The 25,704-nt window shown below is 44.9% G+C and overlaps 1 protein-coding gene across 1 annotated transcript in view; it reads left to right on the top strand.

The window, feature by feature from the left end:
* Positions 1 to 2,792: 2,792 nt before the first annotated feature.
* The window catches only part of LOC139385527 (plectin-like), a 225,260-nt gene continuing 202,348 nt past the window's right edge, over positions 2,793 to 25,704 (top strand). The window contains exon 1 of the mRNA XM_071130654.1: positions 2,793 to 3,025. Within this exon, the coding sequence (XP_070986755.1) occupies positions 2,809 to 3,025 (217 nt within the window). The 5' untranslated portion in view covers positions 2,793 to 2,808. The remainder of the gene's footprint in view (positions 3,026 to 25,704) is intronic.

Below are 25,704 nucleotides of genomic sequence, written 5' to 3'. Positions count from 1 at the left end.
CGAATCCTTACCATGCACAGGGAAGAGCAAGGCAGAGATAGTGTATTAGTTATGTTTTCCTGTAAACATCACAAATTGAAGCCGCAAAACGTGCTCCCACGTGGCCTGGTTGTCATAGCAACACACCTTTGAGATGACAGTCTTTACATCACGCTAGTTTCTTATTTACTTTACAACAAACGTATGTATCGGGGACACTTTATATGGATAGTCCATTTCTAGATGCTAACCGTTACCCTAACCCTTATTCTAAACCTAACCCTAACCGTAACCTTAGCATGCAGCTGCTTATCAACAGATAGTTTGCTGATAGTATGACCGTCTGTAGAGCATCTACAGGCTATCCAAAGAAAGTGTGACCAATGTGTCATCTAAAAATCTATGCCTTATGCTTTTGTCTTCATCTAGTTACAGTATAATCAAATACTTTGATTACAAATATTAACAGATTTGGCACCGCTTACATGTTTTTACCCCCCAAAAACGACATTCGTGCATTGTCATTGGGTAACATTAGCAGAGCGGGTTTTTGCATTCCGATCAGAGCTTAAGGTCCATCACTTACCAATAGTTGCCACTTAGTCAGACTTTTTCCAGGAAACTCAATAGTTCATAGTCAGCCTCGTCTCGTTTTCCTATCAAGTGCCCAAGTCTACGGACAGTAAGGGATGCAAATGGTAGTTTGCACTTTGTTCCACTCTATGACTGTAATATGGAAATATATTCTCTTAACATTTATCTTGGCTGCATATTTTCATGGTGGTTAATCATCAACTGGGAGTTGGGTCACAGCGAAAGTGTCCCTCCTTTAACACGTGAGAATTGCCTACCGGACCCTAACTCAGTTATAAATGTTAGGTGCTTTTTAGACACCTTGACTGGCAGCAGCTGGATGATATCCTACTGTGTTGGCTAAGGCTTGCCATTTATCATGTGGCAAGTAGATCATAGAATGTTGTCGTCATTATCCTACTGATATCTGAATACCAGTCTGGACTATCTTTTCAACTAACGTGGATGCATGCTCTGTCATTGGTGGACAATTTTTCCCATGCCGCCTGACATGCCAGGCGATTCCAGAGAGTCGTACTGTAAACCACAGTAGTTCCAGTGTATCCACTTGACCCATGTTAGGGAAGGCTTCCAACTGAACATGTTATGGACATTGCCCGTGTGTGTACCTGTGGCTGTGTATATTTGTATCATGTGGACTGTATCCAGTGTTAAATTGTGGATCTCAAAGTGTTCAAATATGAACAATGTACAGTACCAGTCAAAAGTTTGGACACACCTACTCATTCAAGGGTTTTTCTTTATTTGTACTATTTTCTGCATTGTTAAACAAATCAAAATATATTCTATATTCTATATATCTATACTCTTCAAAGTAGCCACCATTTGCCTTTGTGACAGCTTTGTGACAGCTTTGCATTCACTGAACCAGCTTCACCTGGAATACTTTTCCGACAGTCTTGAAGGAGTTCCCACATATGCTGTGCACTTGTTGGCTGCTTTCCCTTCACTCTGCGGTCCAACTCATCCCAAACCATCTCAATTGGGTTGGGTGATTGTGGAGGCCAGGTCATCTAATGCAGCACTCCATCACTCTCCTTATTGGTCAAATAGCCCTTACACAGCATGGAGGTGTGTTTGGTCATTGTCCTGTTGAAAAACAAATGATAGTCCCATTAAGCACAAACCAGATGGGATGGCGAATCGCTGCAGAATGCTGTGGGAGCCATGCTAGTTAAGTGTGCCTTGAATTCTAAATAAATCACAGACAGTGTCACCAGCAAAGCACCACCACACCATCACACCTCCTCCTCCATTCTTCACGGTGGGAACCACACATGTGGAGCTCATCCGTTTACCTACTGTGCGTCTCACAAAGACACAGCGGTTGGAACCAAGAATCTCACATTTGGTGTCAAAGGACAGATTTCCACCGGTCTAATGTCCATTGCACATGTTTCTTTGCCAAAGCAAGTCTATTCTTCTTATTGGTGTCCTTTAGTAGTGGTTTCTTTGCAGCAATTCTACCACGAAGGCCTGATTCACGCAGGCCCCCGTGAACAGTTGATGTTGAGATGTGTCTGTAACTTGAACTCTGTGAAGCATTTCTTTGGGCTGCAATTTTTGAGGCTGGAAACTCTACTGAACTTATCCTCTGCAGCAGAGGTAACTCTGGGTCTTCCTTTACTGTGGCGGTCCTCTTGAGAGCGAGTTTCATCATAGCGCTTGATGGTTTATGCGACTGCACTTGAAGAAACTTTCGAAGTTCTTGAAATGATACGCATTGACTGACCTTCATGTCTTAAAGTAATGAAGGACTGTCGTTTCTCTGCTTATTTGAGCTGTTCTTGTCATAATATGGACCCCTACCTTGTCACAACACAACTGATTGGCTCAAACGCATTAAGAAGGAAAGAAATTCCACAAATTAACTTTTTAGCACGGCACACCTGTTAATTGAAATGCACTCTAGGTGACTACCTCATGAAGCTGGCTGAGAGAATGCCAAGAGTGTGCAAAGCTGCCATCAAGGAAAAGGGTGGCTACTTTGACGAATCTAAAATCTAAAATATATTTTGATATGTTTAGCACATGTTTATTACATAGTCGTTTTGATGACTTCTCTATTTTTCTACAATGTAGAAAATAGTCAAAATAAAGAAAAACCCTTGAATGAGTAGGTGTGTCCAAACTTTTGACTGGTACTGTATGTTTCAAATATGCATAGGCCTATACACGTGCCACGTCTGACTGCTGCTCTCCTCCATGTCGTTGTACAGTACTGTAATTTAGGTGATGGCGTCGGGGCGTAAGGACAGACAGAAGGACAGGGACCGGCAGAGGGAGAGGGCCCTGCTAGACAGCTATGGAGAGAGGAGCTTCCCTGCCCCCTTCCCTGGGGACACACTCCCCTGGAACCTGGCTAAACACCAGAGGGTAAAACGCTCTAAGTCTGCCTCAGGCGCCGGGGACGTCCTGGACCCGGCTGAGCGGGCCGTCATCCGCATCGCAGGTAGGCAGTCTGCTGTCTGCAGCCCCACGACACTCCTCCTGCCACCTCTCACACATGCTACTTTGCCATGCTACTGTTCCCAACAGGCCTCATGCTAGAAAAATGGGTCTGAACTAGCTTTGTCTGAATGGGGCTAATGACACGTTCTGTGTATGAGTGTGTTTATCATACCAGCCATTGAAGTAGTTGATTTCTGTAGAATTTTGTTGACTGTTTTCATTGGCAGTAGCCGAGTGTGTGTGTGTGTGTGTGTGTGTGTGTGTGTGTGTGTGTGTGTGTGTGTGTGTGTGTGTGTGTGTGTGTGTGTGTGTGTGTGTGTGTGTGTGTGTGTGTGTGTGTGTGTGTGTGTGTGTACGAGTGCTGTGTCGGGCAGGTGTCTTTGGACTAAGTTTCACCAACTGAACAGGATGTGTGGGTCCACAGAGTGTGGGGCTATAGCCAAGTGTTAGGTGTGATTGTCCTTACAGGGCTCAGTCAATAGAGGGATATCTAATTCACATGATTTATTTAGATAGTTGGGGCACGTAACGTTGATGTTGCCTTCTTATTAGCTGCTCCACCCATAACACTGTAATTCGTTGGGTGGTTGTGCAGCGAGACAACAGAACAGTTTCAGAGACATTAAACAATCTATGTGACATATTTGTGACAACTGCGTCCCTCAACTGGTAGCTGAGAACATCCTACCGTGGGGACGGTTGTACATTCCTTACAGTATACTGACACCATATTCACTCAGTCGGTCTGTACTATTGAAGTCCCTGATGGCAGTGTAATGGACATCAAGGGCCCAATCAGATTACATTTCACCATTGTGTTGCTACGGCAACGTGGAGTGTGAGTTTACGGCCTCAGGTGCACGTTGGAGTGCCTACACCTTCCCCTGAGTCCCATATCTGGTCGCAATTAACAGTGCTAAAATCACCCCTGCTCATTACAAATCGTCTTCATTAGATGCTGGGAGGAAATTCACGTTCCTTCCCCTCATTCTGTAGCATAATTGGAATAAGAACAACGTCATTGTCCACACACCATGGATGTGAAAATGTGCCTTTGCTTCACTATAACATTTTTGACATCAAACACAAACAAACATTAATACATCAGGATCATTATCGACATCTAGCTCATTTCAATGAAACTATTCCGTGTTTTGCTGGTCTCCTCTCTGGTTAAAGTAAGGTTAGATCTACCCAGCATTTGCTGATGGCTTTGAGGCCTAAACACGTCCATTGCAACTGCTGAGATTGAAAAATAAGTCTAAGTTATAGCCTAGTCTTTTTCATTATATAATGTATGATTTTTTTTTAAATTTTTTTTTTGGGGGGGGGGGGGGGGTTGTCTCCTGTCTCCTATCTCCTATGCTCTTCCTCTGCCATAGGACCTTGTGGGGCTGTGTCAGCACACATGGGGCAGCCTTTGTTCTATTCTCTGCTGACATGCTGCCCAGAGAAGGCTATAAACCCTGACAGTACGGGGAATCATGCATATATCTCAGCCTCTAGCTCTCCAACAGCCAGCCGGGGCATTAAGATAGGTCTGGGGTGTGCACATTTCAAATGGCAAGTGGACTGCCTCTGCGGCTGCTTCTGTGTGTGTGCACTGCACAGGTACTTGGATGTGTGTACACTATGTGGGAATCCTTTGCTGGGGTGCGTCCGAATTTGCTACACTTCTCCCAAAGTGTGCACTTGCACATTCCATATCATGGCTTTAACGATGGTAGTTAGTGCTAATGCTCACATTTGGGAAAAGTGTGGAGAATTGGGACCCACATCAGTCATGTTTGTCAGTCACAGGTGTATGGCACCAATTAAAGCCATGTATGTGTGGCACAGGATGCTGCTGAGGGAACAACGGCTCGTAATAATGTCCGGAACGACACAATTGGAACGGCGTCAAACACATGGAAACCATGTGGTTGAGGTATTTTGATACCATTCCACCCGTTCCCCTCCAGTCATTACCACGAGCCCGTCCTCCCCAATTAAGGTGCCACCAGCCTCCTGTGCTGTGTGGGACAGGCGCTAATTTGTAGGCTTTGCTCTGAGTGCAGCAGTGTTCCCTAGAGGCAGGTGTGTATGTGCATACTGGCAGGAACCGGAGAACGGTGCCTTCTGCAGATAGTTATCCCTTAAACACATGTATCCACTAATGTCTCCCTCGCGTGGCAGGTCTTAGACAGACAGGTTTTAAAATGTACTACTATGTATCTAATTCATCGAGGCTGATTTGAATCACTTACGGGAGCTCTCTGGCTCAGAGGAGCAGGGGAGTTGTTGGGCTCCTCCTTCATGTGTTCAGGTTATAAATGAAATACCATGAAGCTGCATCCCCTAGCAGTGACGTGGGGTTTGGCTATTTGTCATATAGCACTCTCTTTTGGCACACTTGGAACAGTTGGGAATGGCTCAATCTGTGTCATTTACACTCCAGTGTCAAAAGGCTCTTGTTGAGTTCAACTCAATTCTCCCAGAGGGAGTTCTTCTCAGCTCCTCTACCAGTGTTCTTGAAAAGGGTGAAAAGTGAGGTCAAACTAGGGAACCGGGAGGTGAAAGGTCGTGTAAGCGCCAGGGCCGAAGAATGTGTGTCATCCTTAATGTGTCCCCTGGGACCTGAACTCCAGAGCAGTGTCCCCGCTTTTCAGTCACTCACACCAAAAGGTCAAGGGAGAGGAAGAGACTCAGGACAGCCACCCAGTGGTTGAGGGAAGATTCACCATTCACAGTGTACAGCCTTGGTAGAACTAGTGTATACCCCTACCAGAGAATTCACTGTGGATTACAATACAATAGGTGTTTTGAACGCCATCCAACGCCGCTAGATATGCTAGCTTTGATTTTAGAGGGCTGAAGAGAATCATTCAATGATTTCACCTCAGACAGGAGTCATGAATAAATATGTTAAACACTGTTGACACATTAAAAAAAATGTATTACAACATCTGGTGCCATGCTAGTTGCACACTTTGACGGCCTTGTTGTGTTCAGAGCTGTAATGTGTGTGAACGGTGTCTGTTTCTGACAGGGCCCTCCTCTGGGATAAGGCTTTACTTAACCGGCTAACATCCCTACTGAGTGGCTGTCTATTATTCATAACGGAGCTGCTATGATCTAAAGCTGTCAAAGTCATGGCGCCGCGTACACAGACACACACACACACACACACACACACACACACACACACACACACACACACACACACACACACACACACACACACACACACACACACACACACACACACACACACACACACACACACACACACACACACACACACACACAGAGAGAGCAGATTTTAATGTAGGAAAGAGCCATTTGATTCATAGGGCCGTGTGATTCTGCACTGACTGCATATTGATGACTGGATGAGTCATGCGTCCTCTCTGTTCCTCTCAGAGTGTGTTCCCTGTGCTGTAAACAGAGTGAAAGAGAGTCTCTTCAGTCAGTGTAATAAATAATCCACCATTCACACACATTGGTACTGTCTCAGTCACTGAGGGACTTTGGGTTGAAGCCATGCCTGAGGGCTGCCATCAGTAGAAGCACTAAAAAGAACAGGCTGTCTGTCATTCCACACTGTGGTACAGCATGCGTCTTATTTGTCTCTCGCAGATCTCCAAAACATCTTAGGCATTTGCTCAACAGAGGCCAGTCGTGTGTCAGTGGACCCTTTTCTCCATCCCTCCAGAAGCCTCCAGCCTGCAGTAGCCGTATTCACCACCAGGTGTCAGTCCGCATGGGAACGTTTCCCAGCCGGGTCCTGGAGTAGCCCTGGAAACCCTTTGAGCCTCTGGAAAATGTGCCTCATTCTCTATCGTTTTCAATAGAATGTGTTACATATTTGTTGCGGCAGATCTTATTGGCCACAATGGCTCTCCTTTCATTTCACAGAGGACAAGTTTTATACTTACTGAAAAGTCAGTCAGAGGGGTTCAATTTCCTTTTTATGTGTGGTAAAGGACTTTTTGGACACAGCATAAAATGGCTCACTGACGAAGCCCCATTGCATGCTCACGCAAATGAATGACTAAGACGCGTTACTAGTATGAAGAGTATAAGTTGGGGTATTACAGTGGTGCCTGATGGTGACTAGTTAGAGGCAAGGTAAGGTAGAGCATGGGATAGACTAGATAGGCATGTCCCTGATGTCACCAAGATAAGAATGTCAGACTGAATGACTTGTCAGTAACCAGAGGGTGGCACCAGCAGGTTTCCATGGCATTCTCCTGTACTGTCAACATCATTGCACAGTCCGCACACACTCGTTAGACAAGTAGTACACTGCTCAGAATACGCCATATAAGCTGGAGGCTTATAGGGATTCTATATGTAATTTATACATGAACCCGAGACATGTTTAGAGACTCCTGTCCTGGCTGTAACTGATTAGCATGGAGATATGTTGTCAAGAGGTAGGAGTGAGAGAGGGAGCGATCGATAAACTGAGAGATTGGTCCCCCCCCCCCCCCCCCCCCCCACACACACACACACACACACACACTCAAGGCATTAAGGGACAGCTGGCAGGAAGGTCACTTTGAAACACACACAGAACGGTGACACATTTACAGTATGTGGGTGACGTAGTAGCCTGACATGAGTAATATTATTTGTGTCAGCCATCTTGGTCATAGATGTTAGTCTGTGACACAGATTTGATTGGTTGCAAAACGAATCTAATTTGAAACAAGCAAGAGTGCCTAACCCTGGTGCAAACGCAAGTGCCAAAAAAGCTGATATTGTTTCAATAGAACATTGGAATATTAGCCCTGTAGGACAGTATCTCTCTACACCCTTCAATTCCAGTTTCATTTCTCACTTGCCATATTCATTTCCTCCCCGTTGCAAAGGACTATAAATCATAGCGTGCATAAACCAAGAGCCACACACACGCAGTTGTAGTTATGGCTTTAGAATTACAGCTCAGGAGTCTGTTATCTCTGGCCCGCCTTTACTGCCAAAATGAGCTCCTTCTTGCGCGTGTGTTTGTGCTTAACTGTGTGTGCATGTGCACGCGCATCTGTGTGTACACGCGTGTACGTGCGTGCATACTTGTGTCTTTGTGTGTGTGTGTGTGCCTTTGCTTGCAATCTACAGCGTCCCTGTACCCGCTCTGCTTAGAGAAAAAGCGCTCATCGCCACCATCCTCCAGCAGAGTATTCATTAATAACTTAGGTTGGCGCGGGCCCTGGGATTAATGACACTTCACTCTCGGGATGTACAACGCGGAGAGAAACATTAACAAACTCTGATGGATGCTTAAAGCACACCGGCGGTTTGAGCCATACATTCTTAAAACAACAAACGGATCATAAAGGGTTCTACGGCTGTTCCTGTAGGAGAACTGTCCCGGTTGGAGGACACTTTTTTTGGTTCCATGTAGAACCCTTTCACCCAGTCAAGAAACCTCAAACAAAAGGTTCTACCTGGAACCAAAAAAGAGTTCTACCTGGAACCAAACGGGGCTCTCCCTACAGGGACAGTCCAAGAACCCTTTATGGTTCTAGGAAGCACCTTTTTCTCTAAGTATAGACCTACTTCCTGCAGAAGAACGGAGAGTGCAGGGACCTAGAGGTGTGAGGTTACTGAGGGGGCATGTTTCAAGCCTGTCTGGCTTCATCAAAGGCATTACACACATGGGAAAGCTATGAAGGACTCACAAGCCACCTGAGTCAAAGTAAAGGGCACAGGTCACAGGTCAAGTTGGGCATGTTTAATTCCGTGTTTGTGCCAGCTGTGTTTACATGTTAACGTGTTCATGCAGTGTCATATCACTCACCTCATAGGCCGAAGTGGACATATTCACTCCCATGTTAGTTGTGTACATGGGTTTGTACAGGGTAATACATCCCCAGGTGCTGTCAGCACACACAGCATCAAACATCACACACATGCACACTAGGGATGTGACAAATGTAAAAATGTTCTTAACGTTTAAACTGCATTTTTTTTTACAGTTTAAACAATAACAAAAAAAAATGTACATGTGAATTCATAATGCAGATATGGTGCTGCATATGACCACTAGGGGGCCATTCAGTTCAATCTACCTCAGTCTTGGCTACCATACGGCGCTCACCTTATTACTGTCCCCCACCCACTCAGCAACGAGGGTAGTAAATCACATTTTTTAGGTTCTCAGCTGTGTGCCTCTCCTCCATTTTCTCAGTGGTCAGTACATAGGACTTCATGTCCCACTTCTCTTCAATGGCTCGTTGCAGGGATGTATGACAGTGTGTTCATAGACATCCAACAATCATACCACCATATCGTTTCTGTACCGTTCCGGGGCATATGGTATTACCGAAAGTGCACACAAGAGGCGCTATTTTAAAAAATATATATCCAGGAGGGAATTGAACTATAAGAAATCTAAGATGTTAACAAGAAGCTTGTTCTTAACATTTAGCCACATAGCTAGAAAGTTAGCAAACCAAATGGATAGCTTTAGCCCTGAGCTGGATACAGTGCATTTGGAAAGTATTCAGATTTTTAAAAATGATATCACATTTACATAAGTATTCAGACCCTTTACTCAGTACTTTGTTGAAGCACCTTTGGCAGCAACTACAGCCTCAAGTCTTTTAGGGTATGACGCTACAAGCTTGGCACACCTGTATTTGGGGAGTTTCTCTCATTCTTCTCTGCAAATCCTCTCAAGCTCTGTCAGGTTGGATGGGGAGCGTCGCTGCACAGCTATTTTGAGGTCTCTCCAGAGTTGTTTGATCGGGTTCAAGTCCGGCTGGGCCACTCAAGGACATTCAGAGACTTGTACCGAAGCCAATCTTGCGTTGTCTTGGCTGTGTGCTTAGGGTAGATGTCCTGTTGGAAGGTGAACCTTTGCCCCAGTCTGAGGTCCTGAGCGCTCTGGAGCAGGTTTTCATCAAGGATCTCTCTGTACTTTGCTACGTTCATCTTTCCCTCGATCCTGACAAGTCTCCCAGTCCCTACTGCTGAAAAACATCCCCACAGCATGATGCTGCCACCACCATGCTTCACCGTAGGGATGGTGCCAGCTTTCCTCCAGACGTGACGCTTGGCATTCAGGCCAATGAGTTCAATCTTGGTTTCGTCAGACCAGAGAGTCTAGTTTCTCATGGTCTGAAAGTCATTAGGTGACTTTTGGCAAACTCCAAGCGGGCTGTCATCTGCCTTTTACTGAGGAGTGGCTTCCATTTGGTCACTCTACAATAAAGGCCTGATTGGTGGAGTTCTGCATAGATTGTTGTCCTTCTGGAAGGTTCTCCCATATCCACAGAGGAACTCTGGAGCTCTTTAGAATGACCATCAGGTTCTTGGTCACCTCCCTGACCAAGGCCCTTGTGATAGCCTATAATATATTTTTGCAATAATTGCAATAATAAATAGTCAAGATAGTAGAGAATAGGTTCTTTCAACAATGAGACCAACGTTGAGGAAGGTGGTCTTGATCGCGCTGTTGCTTGGAGGAGCCTCTGTTGAAATGAGTTGAGCGGATCTGGGGACTGGTACTTCCGATGAAGTGTGACGTTGTTAATCTTAGTTTCTCTTCCTGTTTCTCTCCTCATTTGTCTCAATGGCCACATCCTGTTCAACAAGGTGGTCACTTCTGTGAGGGTCATAATAATCTCACCGGCTCCCATATCCAGAGGTGCTTCCTCCATTTCAGCATCTTCCATCGCTGCACCGGTGGCAGTGGTGGTAGCACTTGTGGATGACGTAGAGGTTCTTCATGCACCGTTGGAGGTGGTGGTCACGCTTGTGGATGACGTAGGCAACGTAAAGGGTCTTGCTGCAGTGGAGGTCACACTTGTGGATGATGTAGAGGTTATTGATGCACCGGTGCCGGTTGTGGTCATACTTGTGGATGACATAGACGTCGTAGAGGGTCTCGCTGCACCGGTGGTCGTCGCACTTATAGATGACGTAGAAGGTCTTGATGCACCGGTGGCGCCCTCACTTGTGAAAGACGTAGAGGATCTGGCTGTAAAATTGCCATCCGTTGCCCTAGGCACAATAAATGGATCCAGAAAAGAAAGAATGTGGCAGAGGCGCCACGGCCGCTGGCCTGAAGATGCTGACCCTGATCTCTTTTTCTCTTTCTCTGCCCTTCTCTCTCTGTCTTCTCTCTCTCTCTGATACCTGTCCCTGAGTCCTCTCCACTTACTCCTACAGTTTTCTTCTACATAGACATTTACATGACAAACCAAACCATCTCCTAGCATAGCTATAGTTATTTGATTGCTAAAATGGACATCTCACCAACTGTACACACAGACACACACACACACACACACACGCAGGGTTGGGGAGTAACTGATTATTTGTAATCTGTTATATATATGTAAGTGATTACAAAAAAATTGGTAACTGTAATCCGTTACCAGCAAAAATATTGTAATCAGATTACAGATATTTTTGAAAAACTAGATGATTACTTTGAGGATTACTTTTAAATTCAGAAAGGAGGTTTGCAAAAAAAATCTTTGATACTTCTCTGTTTTCTCAATGACGTGCAAGTTTCAGTTTGTTCCACCTGAGCGAGTCTGACCACAAGTCAGAGAAGACTATGAGGACACACCAAATGGGTTTGATGGATTGCGGGAAAAGAGCAGGAATAGGCTTTTGTAGGCTACAGTCCAATGGTACAACTGCTGTCAGCATCCAAAGACTATCCAACTTGAATAAACGCTTGGAGGTAAGGATGACAGCAGTGGTGTATTCTACGGCTTTACGGATATCACTTATTATTGATATCTACAGTTGAAGTCGGAAGTTTACACACACCTTAGCCAAATACATTTAAACTCAGTTTTTCACCATTCCTGACATTTAATCCTGGTAAAAATTCCCTGTCTTAGGTCAGTTAGGATCACCACTTTATTTGAAGAATGTGAAATGTCAGAATAATCGTAGAGAGAATGATTTATTTCAACTTTTATTTATTTCTTTCACATTCCCAGTGAGTCAGACGTTTACCTACACTCAATTAGTATTTGGTAGCATTGTCTTTAAATTGTTTAACTTGGGTGAAACGTTTCGGGTAGCCTTCCACAAGCTTCCCACAATAAGTTGGGTGAATTTTCGCCCATTCCTCCTTACAGAGCTGGTGTAACTGAGATGAGGGTGGTACCTTCAGGCGTTTGGAAATTTCTCTCAAGGATGAACCAGACTTGTGAAGGTCTACAATTTTCTTGTGGAGGTCTTGGCTGATTTCTTTTGATTTTCCCATGATATCAAGCAGAGGCACTGAGTTTGAAGGTGGACCTTGAAATACATCCACAGGTACACCTCCAATTGACTCAAATGATGTCAATTAGACAAACAGAAGCTTCTAAAGCCATGATATCATTTTCTGGAATTTTCCAAGTTGTTTAAACTTAGTGTATGTAAACTTCTGACCTACTGGAATTTAGATACAGTGAAATAATCTGTCTGTAAACAATTGTTGGAAAAATTACTTGTGTCATGCACAAAGTAGATGTCCTAACTGACTTGCCAAAACTATAGTTTGTTTACAAGAAATTTGTGGAGTGGTTGAAAACCGAGTTTTAATGACTCTGACTTGTATAACTGTATACACTACTTTCAAAAGTTTGGGGTCACTTAGAAATGTCCTTGTTGGCCTCCCGGGTGGCGCAGTGGTTAAGGGCGCTGTACTGCAGCGCCAGCTGTGCCATCAGAGTCCTGGGTTCGCGCCCAGGCTCTGTCGTAACCGGCCGTGACCGGGAGGTCCGTGGGGCGACGCACAATTGGCCTAGCGTCGCCCGGGTTAGGGAGGGCTTGGTCGGTAGGGGTGTCCTTGTCTCATCGCGCACCAGTGACTCCTGTGGCGGGCTGGGCGCAGTGCACGCTAGCCAAGGTGGCCAGGTGCACGGTGTTTCCTCCGGCGCATTGGTGCGGCTGGCTTCCGGGTTGGATGTGCGCTGTGTTAAAGAAGCAGCGGCTTGGTTGGTTGTGTATCGGAGGACGCATGACTTTCAACCTTCGTCTCTCCCGAGCCCGTACGGGAGTTGTAGCGATGAGACAAGATAGTAGCTACTACAACAATTGGATACTACGAAATTGGGGAGAAAAAGGAGTAAAATTCAAAGAAAAAAAAAAAAATGAAATGTCCTTTTTTTTGAAAGAAAAGCACATTTTTGTCCATTAAAATAACATCAAATTGATCAGAAATACATTGTTAATGTTGTAAATTACTATTGTAGCTGGAAATGGCTGATTTTTTATGGAATATCTACATAGGCGTACAGAGGCCCATTATCAGCAACCATCACTCCTGTGTTCCAATGTCACGTTGTGTTAGCTAATCCAGTTTATAATTTTAAAAGGCAAATTTATTAATGAAGGAATAAAACTGGCCTTCTTTAGACTAGTTGTGTATCTGGAGCATCAGCATTTGTGGGTTCGATTACAGGCTCAAAATGGCCAGAAACAAAGACTTTCTTCTGAAACTCGTCAGTCTATTCTTGTTCTTAGACATTAAGGCTATCCCATGCGAGAAATTGCCAAGAAACTGAAGATCTCGTACAACACTGTGCACTACTCCCTTCACAGAACAGCGCAAACTGGCTATAACCAGAATATAAAGAGTGGGAGGCCCCGGTGCACAACTGAGGAAGAGGACAAGTACATTAGTGTCTAGTTTGAGAAACAGACGCCTCACATATCCTCAACTGGCAGCTTCATGAAATAGTACCCGCAAACGCCAGTCTCAACGTCAATAGTGAAGAGGCTACTCCGGGATGCTGGCCTTCTAGGCAGAATTCCTCTGTCCAGTGTCTGTGTTCTTTTGCCCATCTTAATCTTTTCTTTTGATCGGCCAGTCTGAGATATGGCTTTTTCTTTGCAAATCTGCCTAGAAGGCCAGCATCCCGGAATCACCTTTTCACTGTTGACATTGAGACTGGTGTTTTGCGGGTACTATTTAATAAGCTGCGAGTTGAGGACTTGTGTTTCTCAAACTAGACACTATAATGTATTTATTCTCTGTCTCAGTTGTGCACCTGGGCCTCCCACTCCTCTTTCTATTGTGGTTAGAGACAGTTTCATAGTTCAGTTTCATAGTTCTCATAGTTAATAACCCCAACCAACTTCATCACTACTACACACTACACCCCCAACCCCACACAAAAAAGAATCTTGCTCTTGACTTTCCTACCAGACTTTGCTGATACTTTCTTTATTGAGGAAAATGTACTTACTATGACTGTGATATGTGGTTGTGTCACCTATCGATCTTAGGAAGAATGCAATAACTATAAGTCGCTATGGATAACAGCGTCTGCTAAATGACTACAATGTAAATGTAATAGACATGCACACAGCGTGTGTGAGTATCTCAAGCCACATGCAAACTGCCACATGCCTAAGCACACAGCGTAGCACACCTGTTGTCTGCATTGGGAGCTGGGAAACTGCAAACAATCATCTCAGATTGTGTTGACACAAAGTTAGATATACATAGATGCACATTCAAACACACACACACACACACGCACGCACGCACGCACACACACACACACACACACACACACACACACACACACACACTGGTCATCTTTCACCTCATATAGACAACTGGAGAGTCCTCAAAGATGTCATTAACTTGTATCTTGTTAACAACTCACAACTCACCTATTTTTAGGGGGCTAGACGAAGTGTCGAGGCACGGAAAGAAGTAAGTGTAAATGTAAATATTTCTAAAGGGCCTGTTGCTGAAACACCATTAACAAGTATGAATGTGTGACGTGATGTGTGTGTGTGTGTACATCTATGTGTGTGTTCATCTCCAGGTGAGGTGTAGAGAAATGGTGTAAATGGGTTTATACAGGAACACACCACTCCACTCCCATCTGTTAAGCCACAGTACAGTCTTCTAATACCCTCAGCCCTTTAGCCTAGTGGTTAGAGTGTTGGACTAGTAACCGAGCGGTTGCAAGCTCAAAGCCCTGAGCTGACAAGGTCAAAAAAAATATGTTGTTCTACCCCTGAACAGGGCAGTGGATGTCAACAAAGGTAGCTCCCCGTACCTCTCTGATTCAGAGGGCTTGGGTTATTTGCGGAAGAAACTTTTCAGTTCAAGCATTCAGTTGTACAATTGCCTAGGTCTTTCCCTTTTCAGGTTTAGAAGAAGTGAATGCTAACTCCCGTTTGTTTAAGATGGTTAGCATAGCTAGCATAGAAGTCGTCGTTTTTTTAACTGTAATGCAGTTGATTGGTAACGATTGACATGAACATGTGTTGAGGTTAACATCCATACAACAATTATACTCAGATTTCTACCTCAACATAGTGTTAAATACACATACAAACAATAACCCAAATGTAGGCTAATTTTGCAAGGGGGAAATGAGGAGACTCTTTCCCCCATGGCCCTTTCCCCCGCGCGTTTCCATGGCAATTTCATTATTTTAGTCGAGTTTGATTGGCCTCTTTACCGCATCTACCGTATGCCGAAGGCTACTCGAGTTTTCTATTGTTATGGCACATGGCAACGATAGAATACTAGAGTTAGCTTCAGCACTGTTTAGTGCAGTAAAGTATGGATGCAAGCTTGGTCTCGTATCTGTTTGTGTTGGCTTGCCAACTCCTATGGTCACTGAGTCGCCAATGTTTGGCTTGATAATAATAATAATTAAAAAAAATATTTTGTGCTTTTCATAACAGGCTGAAAGTGCTTCAAAAAGAAACAAAAAAACAAGCAACACATCATTATGAGTAGCTTAGCTATAGTCAGGTAAACCAGTAGAGGCCAAGTCTTTGAGTGCGTGCATCCTCCAAAGATGGAAAAGGACAGTGATCAGAGGAATGACCAACAATGTTCATAGGAGTTGGCAAGACAGCATCAACAGATCTGGGAACAGGCTAGATCAGGTCTGTGTAGTCCTAGTCCTATCCTGTGCCAGTAGTGAAACAGTTTCCATTTCCTGTCGAAGTGTGGGCGTTTGTCTGGAACGGCAACAACGGCTCCTTTTCCAGTGGCGAGTGAGGCGTTGGGACTTATCCTGTTTCCTCACAGGAAAGCCCCCTGGCTGATGTCAGGGACTGGCCTTGGTCATGAGAAACTCGCTGATAGAACGGCCAGGACAGAAATGAAACAACGAGGGGAGATATTCCAACGGTACTGCCTCTACTCCCTGTCATTGTGCTGCTGAGGGGATCTGACGTTTAAAGACACTGAAATATAACAATACTTGAAGGAGTTAACACTAGAACCGTTGGGCCTCGAGGGACCCCCCTTCAAGCTAATGAGCAGTCATTCTGGCTGCAACATTCTAACAGTGTAAATAATACATTTCATATATGCTTTTGCAAAAATAATAATTTGGTAGTGTTTATGAAGGCTGTGGGTAACGTTAGATTACGTTATTTTATATTATATTATTTTATAATATATATCAAAATCTAATTGTTATCAGTTTATGTTACTGTAGGCTCCATGTAAAAGAAATACGCGTTCAATCAATTTTATTAGTGTTTGTTAGAACTGTGAAGCAGAAATGTGTCTGAACACGGTAACAGCTTCGTTTTATAACAACAAAATAGACTAAAAATAGCCCAACCACCAAGATGCAGGGTCAAGATGCGCGGTCAACTGATGAAAACACGACATTATAATGAATATAAGTGTCGATATGGCAGCAGTCAAAAATAGTCAATTATTATCAGCATGTGCTTGTGTGCGTCTACACGCAACAGAGTTAGTTGGATTTCATTTAGCTGTTATCCCTTGTCCTAACAGTTGACAAAGTGTTTGTAACTTTCACTCGTTGACACACTTTGACATACCTTTGTTTGGTTGTAGTGCGTAATGGTCTCCGGTTTTCTCTTAATAGGGGCCTTATTTTGCGCAGAGGGAGGGAGCTTTGTTCACGGTGCCAGCCAGACTTGTTTTCTTTGCAAGCAACTTGGCCATAGTGACATTTCTCCCCTTGCCTCATCACCACATTCTGCAACACTCGTAGGCCAGAGTAGACTGATAGGACTGCTTTGATTCGAAGGACTGATGTCGGGTACATACCGTTTTAAGATTAGAATGAGAGTGGATCAATACAATAGAATGGGCCTCCCTGTTCTTCATTCACAATGGCTGATTACATAATTATGTATTGTTCGCATCCCCTCGTTCATCAACTCACCTGTTCTCCCCCTTTCTCCCCATCATGCTTTTACGTAATTTATTTCATCTGTTGTTACATGTGTGAAATTAGTTTCAGTATAGTTTAGGTTTCGTTTCGAGGCAAGTATCAGAGTGATTATCAACTGGGCACGGCACTTTCAACTGTTGGAAGATGTCAGCATTGTCAAATGTCAGCATTGTTAGTTGTTTTATTGCTTTCACACCGATACAGATGATTCACCAAATCTTTTATGTGGCTTGTATGGGTACCGTAGTGAGGCTGCCAAATCAGGTGTGATATTAAATTGATGAAGTCATGACATAAAAAATAAATAATAGTTATCCCTGGATTGTCAAGTAGAGGAGCTGCTGAATATTCAATGTTGCCTGCTTTCGAAGGAGCTTGTTCCAGAGGATGACAAGGGCATATCTGCATTGTAACTAGTTTTTAAACGTATTCATCAATTGAGAGGCAGCAGCATCAAAACATTGACTTCCACTGCCTGGTGAATGACCCGGACACGCCAGCTAGGCAGCAACAGCATAATCTGGGGAAGGGAGGGAAAAATATCCTTGATCATGAGAATTGTTTTTATTTGGTTTGTTTTTTATAATTCAATTGAGATTTTATTTTGTTTCTGTGATTAGGATTGCATATACTGTACATTTGAGTATATATATATATTTTTTCACTGTTTGTGTTTGGGTCTTGCATCTTATATTGAGAATTTGTTATTCCTTTTTTAACCCTAAGTCAGGAATTGGGCCCGCTGTAGAAATGCTGTAGCAGCTTGTCTGTTCATTTGTGTAGGAGTTGTTACTGGGTGTGACTGTGAGTTTGGTTAGGAAAGTACATGCTAAACCCATGTGGTGCTTTACTACTATGCAATGGTTTGATGGTGCTCTCTCTCTCTCTCTCTCTCTCTCTCTCTCTGTGTGCTTCCCCTGCCATGTGTCTTTAAGAGCTTAAGAGGAGGAGCCTGGCATTCATATTGAGTATTTCTCTGTTACGAGGGGGTGGGTGGGGGGGGTGCTGACCACTGGAATGAAGTTGAGAGCTGGGGAGAGCTCATAACCTACTGAGAGAACTACAGAGCAGGCAGACAGACAGCAGGGGTTGTCGCATGAACAGGGAACGAGCGAGAGGGAGCCCGCTGACCTCAAAAGGAGAAGAAGGCAGAGGAGAACAACAAAAAGAGGAGCAGAGGGTGACGTGCCCCGTTGACAGACAGCGCCGGCCATGGCCATGTACGAACCCGCATGCCTGCCCCCCAATGCAGAGGAGCAGGACTTCATCCAGGCGTATGAGAACGTCAGGGAGAAGTACAAAGGTACATACCAGCTAGGGCCCACACACTCACATAGAGGGGTGACTGCTGCTACTGCTGCCGGTGATGACAGGATTGAGTGCGTGTGTGTGAGGAGATGTGGGGGAGAGGGAGAGTGTGTGATATCGGTAGCTCTGCACTGGGGTGTTAACAGCACGTGTTTGTATAAGCCTGTGTACCTTCATGTGTCTTTCTTCACGTCAAGTGTGTGTGTGTGTGTGCGTGTGCGTGTGCGTGTGTGTGTGTGTGTGTGTGCGTGTGCGGGTGCGTGTGTGTGTGCGTGTGTGTGTGCGTGTGCGTGTGTGTGTGTGTGCGTGTGTGTGTGCGCAACAGGGAGTCCAGGCGGCCAGCCACACACTGCTCCTCCAGAGTGCTGAGTGAAGTGTTGATTGGACCACGTTTTGCTGCCACTCTGCCGGTCTCTCTCAGTGGAGGTTGTCAAAGTTCACTGTTGATTTACTCCACTGCTCTACATTGACATGTGGCCATAGCCAACTAGGTCTACCATTCTAACCTTTGACCTTAATGAAATGGACCGGAGAGGGTCTTACGTGTACTGTAGGTGCTCATCTGATTGTGTTATCTTTTGCCCAGCTGCAGTTCATGGGACGTGGACAGGGGTTGTTTCTCTACGATGAAAAGTACTGTCCGTCAATTATTATCACATTAAGTGTCGTCTACCACAATTAATACAATGAATGTTCTCTTTAATTGCCTCTTTTGAGCCACTTGGCTAATGTTCCTGTTAAAGAATGCTCTGTCGTTCGTAGTCTGTCACATCCACTGGTTGGAGTGTCAATCATCTCCTTTTGGCTCATGATCTTCATATGGTATATAGGCTGGAATTCAGCGCAGAGGCTTTGTTTAAAAATGTCACCCTGCTTCCGCACGTCTGAAAAGTGAAGGCGTACCCGTGTGGGGAGTCTACCTGGTAGTCTGTATAGGGCTCTATACAGCAACCCCAGACCAGTCTGTGATTTTATATCACCATGGGGAAAAAGAGCTAATGGGTAAATGCAATACTGCAATGTGGACTTGATTGAATTGAGCCCCCAGTCAGAAGTGGGTTTTGGGATGCACAGGTGATTATGCACTACCTCAATCATATCATACTGCGTCCATTGACGATCAGGCCTCATTCCACTATCCTCATCAGCAGAAAACCTCGTCCACACGCCCGCGAAACTCCTCCATTGCTATTTCACACACCTGCATTGGTGTGTCTTTGTACCCATAACTCCTCTCCATATCCCCATCTCTCTGCATGTCTTTCCTTATTCCTTTACTGTTCTGGTAAAGAACATCCTGGTGTCCCTTCTCTCTCCTTCTCCCAGCATTTTGCTCCCCTTTATGTATCCCCGTTCTGCTTTCCCCGAGGAAGTAGTCCTTCCAGCCAGTCCTTCCTTCAGAAAACAGAGAGCTCATCTATAAATATCGCCCCATTTTTTTTTCTTCCCCCCGAGAGAATCTGGAGAATGAGCCCCGGTGCTGAATCAATTTAGCTGTTGCTGGGTGGATCTGCACGTTTGTGGGTTTTGGGGGGGGGGGGGGGCATGCATACACGTGTGTTTTGTTTTATTTCAAGCTGAGTTCACCGTGTGTGTGTGTCTGTGTGTGTGGGGGGGGGGTGTTATAGAACGCAAGACCAAGGACGGTGGCAGCCAGGCAGGTGTTTATATTTGAGACGTTCCTCTGTGTTCTGTATTCACAGTATCTGTCCTACAGGCAAGGAACGTAAAACAGGCAAGACTGTCCTGCTCTGCTCTCCTTATTAAGGCACAGGAGTCAGGGAGGCAATGAGCTGCTCATCTGTCTCTCTCCATCTCTCCCAGTCTCTCTCTGTCTCAGACCCCGTTCTCTCTTTCTCTCTCTCCATTCCTCCCAGTCTCTGTCTCTCTCTGTATCACCCCCACTCTCTGTCTCTCGCCATCCCTCCCAGCATCTCTGTCTCTCTCTCTTTCTTTCTCTGTCTCTCTCTCTTTCTTTCTCTGTCTCTCGCCATCCCTTCCAGCATCTCTGTCTCTCTCTCTTTCTTTCTCTGTCTCTCGCCATCCCTCCCAGTATCTCTGTCTCTCTCTCTTTCTTTCTCTGTCTCTCGCCATCCCTCCCAGTATCTCTGTCTCTCTCTCTCTTTCTTTCTCCGTCTTTCGCCATCCCTCCCAGTATCTCTGTCTCTCTCTCTTTTTCTTTCTGTCTCTCGCCATCCCTCCCAGTATCTCTGTCTCTCTCTCTTTCTTTCTCTGTCTCTCGCCATCCCTCCCAGTATCTCTGTCTCTCTCTCTCTTTCTTTCTCCGTCTTTCGCCATCTCTCCCAGTGTGTCTCATTCTCTGTCTCTTGATTTCTTGAGTTAATTGTTTTAATCTGAACCTGTGTTCCTTTCAGTGGTGTTTCCTCACTATCATGCACAGGTGAATCTCAGGTCATGACTCATCAGACTTCTTGTAATCCCCCTTTTGCCTTCAACTCTTGTTCTTGTTCTTCTCTGTGTATCTCTCGGCATATAGTAGGACCTAGTGTGCCTGCTGATGTCCGATAATAGAAAGTATTTAGTCTGTAAACATTGCCAGGTGGCTCGCAGTTCACATGTCTAGTTTGTTCTTCCGCTAGGCATCTTAAGCCATGGCAGCATACCGTGACAGTGTTGGAGTTTCACTGGGAGATTTCATTTCATTGTCCACACTCACCAGAGAATTCCCCATTTGTTTTGAGCTGTAGTGTGCTTATCGCCTCACTGTTAGAAGGAGGAGTGGTTGCCATAGAAGTGCCAGATTAGGGAACACTTGAATGACCTCGCTCGAAGTCTGGGGTGGAGTTGTCAGCCGATGATTCAGAAATGATTATATTCAATGAGAGAAGAAAGTTGGTGATGCATATTATGTGAGATGAGGTAAATATGTCTGAATAGAATGCTAAACCATTGCTCTGGTACTTTGTACGGATGCTCCTCCATTGCACAGAGTTTATCCACGGTAGAAGACGTATCCCCCTGGGTGATGAAACTAACTATTTGAAAATTCTCACCATCCGTCCCCCATTCTGTCATACCGCCAGATGGACAACATGACACTTGGGTCTTACATTCATCACAGTATGTACAGTATATAGAATGTGTGTAACGTTCTGGGTGTCGTGAGTGGGAAGTCAGGCGCAGGAAACAGAGAATTCAATATGGTGCTCTTTCAATGCACACACGGTGAACAACGGCCACCCCACGAAACACTGGGTGCTCAAAACAAACGCCCCAGACACGGGGGACGAAAACTGTCCAGCAAACTCCACGAACATAAACCAACACGTTCGTCTACACCAAACACAAAGGTTACAATAATTAATCCCGCACAAAAAAACAGGCGGGCCGGCTGACTAATAAAGCCCAACTAATTACAACAAACTCAAAACAGGTGTAACCAATAAACACATAAGGAGGGGAGGAAAGAATCAGTGGCAGCTAGTAGGCCGGCGACGACGACTGCCGAGCGCCACCCGAATGGGAAGGGGAGCCACCTTCGGTCGGAGTCGTGACAATGTGTCCCTCTCTAGGAGTCACTCAGCCTGTGTTCTTTGATTCACTGTCATATCAGGAAGACGGACAACATTAATGGATAACAATACTGTAATACATTTGTAAGTGTTTATATATATATATGTGTCCCTCTGTAGGAGTTAGTCAAACATTTCTCTTTGGTTCATTTGCAGCTCGGGAGACAACATGACACTACTGTCTTACGTTCGCTAGAGTTTGTGTATAGAACATATCCCTCCTTGGAAGTTAGTCAGCCTGTGCTCTACCTATTTCATTCACTTGTGCTGTCCCAGCATGGCGAAGGGAGTGAGGGAGGCAGGCAGGCGGGCTACTGTGGCTGGCCGGCTTCCCAGCGTCCTCTAATGCAATTTGTGACGGCAGGTGATGTAGACGGGTTGTCACTGGGCCGCCGGTGAGGGGGATTGCCCCAGTCTGGACGGACGTGCCGGGCGGACGGGCGGACTACGGTTGGCATCCACGCTCTCTCCCACCGCCAACTTCAATGGCGCCTTCCTACGCCGCCCCGCGGGGGCTTAAAATAACCCCCAAATATAACCTCAGCCTTGTTCGGCCAGCCAATTAAATAGTTATTTTTGGCTCGAGGGCAGACTTTGATTGTACTATCTTATTCTGGGTTATTAAACACATACATATATGGACTGTGGTTAATAGTTTGATTTGATATAAATGTGCTTATGCTATGGAATGATGGAATCATTACTCATGCTAAAAACAAAGGTTGCAGGTTGCAGAAAGTGAGGGGTGCACTCACAAGAAAAGACTGTGGTGAGTTGTGACAAGCCGAACTTGATGAATCTCCATAGATCATTGAAGAATCTGTCAGTGGATGACTTAAGTTATATTTAGGGGTCTTGTGTAAAGTCCTTTGGGAAGTGGTCAGTCACCCAGCTTTATGAATGAACAAACTATTTAAAACCAGTGGTGTCTATTCTACTGTTGCTATGTAATGTGTCTGTTTTAAAGCGGTGAGTGAGTGCGTATACTGTATATACTGAACAGAAATATAATCGCAAAATGTAAAGTGTTGGTCCCATGTTTCATGAGCTGAAGTAAAAGATCCCAGACATTTTCTGTACCCACAAAAAGCTTATTCCTTTGAAATGTTGTGCACAAATTTGTATACATCCCTGTTAGTGAGCATTTCTCCTTTGTCAAGATAATCCATCCCCCTGACAGGTGTGGCATATCAAGAAGCTGATTAAACAGCATGATCATTACACAGCTGCACAACACATGATCAGTTGTCACACAACACAATCCTACAGATTTCTCAAGATTTGAGGTTGTGTGCAGTTGGTATGCTGCCAGCAGGAATGTCCAACATAGCTGTTTCCAGATAATTAAATGTTAATTTCTCAACCATAAGCCGCCTCCAATGTCGTTTTAGAGATCTTGGCAGTGCATCCAACCGGCCTCACAACCACAGACTACATATTTCCCTAATTAAAATCACTTGGAGCTGATTTCCTGGTGTTTTTATAGTTTTTTAAATGTTTTTGGGGGGCCAAATAAAGCCACCCGTGGGTCAAATTCAGCTTGCGGGCCGCCAGTTGGGGAACCCTGCCCTAATCTATGGATTTCACATGACTGGGCAGGGGCGCAGGTTTTATTCGGCCCCCCAAGTTTTCTGAAAAAAAATAAATATATATATATATATTTTATTGTCATTGTTAGACATAAAAAAAACTGTAAAAACACAAGGAAATCAGCTCCAAGTGATTTTAATTTAGAAAATCTGTTCCCAAGTTTTTCCACGCATAATAGAGAGATGTGATCATATACAAGTGTAAGCAAGGTTTTAAATCATTATGTTTTGGTCAAATATTATATCTATTCGGCTTCTTGTGGTCAATTTGCACTCTACAAATGATTTGTAATTACGTTCCGTCCCCCCGACCATCCTCTCAAAAGGAATCGTCCCGTAGCTGAATCTAGTTGATGATCCCTGGATTAGAGCCTACTGAATTTATTTCAATTGCTTGATTTCCTTACATGAACTGTAACTCAGTAAAAGCGTTGAAATTGTTGCACGTTGCGTTTATATTATTGTTCCGTGTGTATATGAGCTGGCAGATCAGGTTTCCCCAATGGACAGGCTAGTGAGTGATGTGTGTGCGGTGGGCCCGACGAGCTTCTTGTGGCTGATAGGCTGAAGTGATGGGGATTCTAAGGATCAGGGTCAGTGACACGTCAGATCTCCATGAATCACTGCTCTCTCTCTCTCTCTCTCTCTCTCTCTCTCTCTATCACGCCCCCTCTCTCTTTCTCTCTCTCTATCACTCCCCCCCCCCCTCTCTCTCTCTCTCTCTCTCTCTCTCTCTCTCTCTCTCTCTCTCTCTCTATCACCCCCCCCCCCCCTCTCTCTCTCTCTCTCTCTATCACTCCCCCTCTCTCTTTCTCTAAGACTCTCCATGCATGTCCGTCTCCCGCCGACCGGCTGAATTAAGGACTCTCAAAAGTGTTACTTTAAATACACACTTTTTTTTGTGTTTGTGTAACCACTTGAAATGGAAATCCATACATATGCAGTGTGTATGAAGCTATTCACATACCACTTGCATTTAGCTTGCCGCAGAAGTACTGAAATTGAATAATACATATATTACATGCTGATCACATGTGTCTCTGTCTGTCTTGTGTTCTATCTCACAGGTAAGCATTGTCCCTCTCCTCATTGACTCCAACACAGGTGCATTGGAATCGGGTGTTGTGGCCTACTGTACTGTCTTAAATTGCATTGCTGACAACGTACCTGTGATTTTACAGTAGTACCCTCAGTGCTTGTGTCTACTCGAAAATCGCCCCTCACCCTCTGAAGCATTGCCCTACAGTGGCCCCTACGGCTGTAGCTCTGTGAATCCCCCCCACACACACACACACACACACACACGCACACGCACACACACACACACACACACACACACACACACACACACACACACACACACACACACACTGAACTGACGCAGAGGTCAACCAGGCACCGCAAATGACATGTGAATGCTAAAGGAAGTCATGAAAAATTGTGCCTAGGTAGAAAATCAAAGTGTGTGTGTGCTGTCTGCTGTGTAAAATGTGTGACATTATGAGGACGTTTTCCTTAACTGAGTGGCTACCAAAATGGTCCCAAAGAGCTTAAGCTGGCAGTTTTCCGGAGCAAAAATTGAAAAGGAAAATCTCAGTAATGGAAATGTTCTGTACAGTATGTCTGTGAAGTCGTTGCAGCAGAAATGCAGCGGGCTCAGAGTGTGTGAGAGTGAAAAAAAGAGAGCGAGCGAGGGAGTGTGTGTTAGAGAAAGAGAGGGGGGAGAGAGAGCGGAGGAGAGAGACGGGTAAAGTGTGAGTGGGAGAGAGAGAGAGTCCTTTGTTCCGTCTGACTTACATGTAACTCTGAGAGGCGTCTGAACCATGCTGAGGGAAAGACGGCGGGTTATTCCGGGTCTTTTCCCGGCCTCTATGTGTTTCTGTATTCCTGTCATGTCAGCATTCTTAGGGCCGGTGGCAGCAGCCCGGGATAGATCAGCACTGACACACAGCTCAGGTGGGAGGTCACTTCAAGGCCAGGAGGGTCATGGCTAGCCGGGATCCAGATTTTGTCAAATGAACGTCAGATTTGACTTTTCGTAGCAGGTTAGGAGAACTTATGCAGCACCTTAGGATAATTAACGTATCAGGTTAGGAAAAGTAGGTTAAGGTTAGG

This window comes from Oncorhynchus clarkii, chromosome 3 (assembly GCF_045791955.1).
Source record: "Oncorhynchus clarkii lewisi isolate Uvic-CL-2024 chromosome 3, UVic_Ocla_1.0, whole genome shotgun sequence".
Taxonomy (NCBI): domain Eukaryota; kingdom Metazoa; phylum Chordata; class Actinopteri; order Salmoniformes; family Salmonidae; genus Oncorhynchus; species Oncorhynchus clarkii.
The sequence above is the reverse complement of the archived record's forward strand: the minus strand, read 5'-3'. Positions and strand labels throughout refer to the sequence as shown.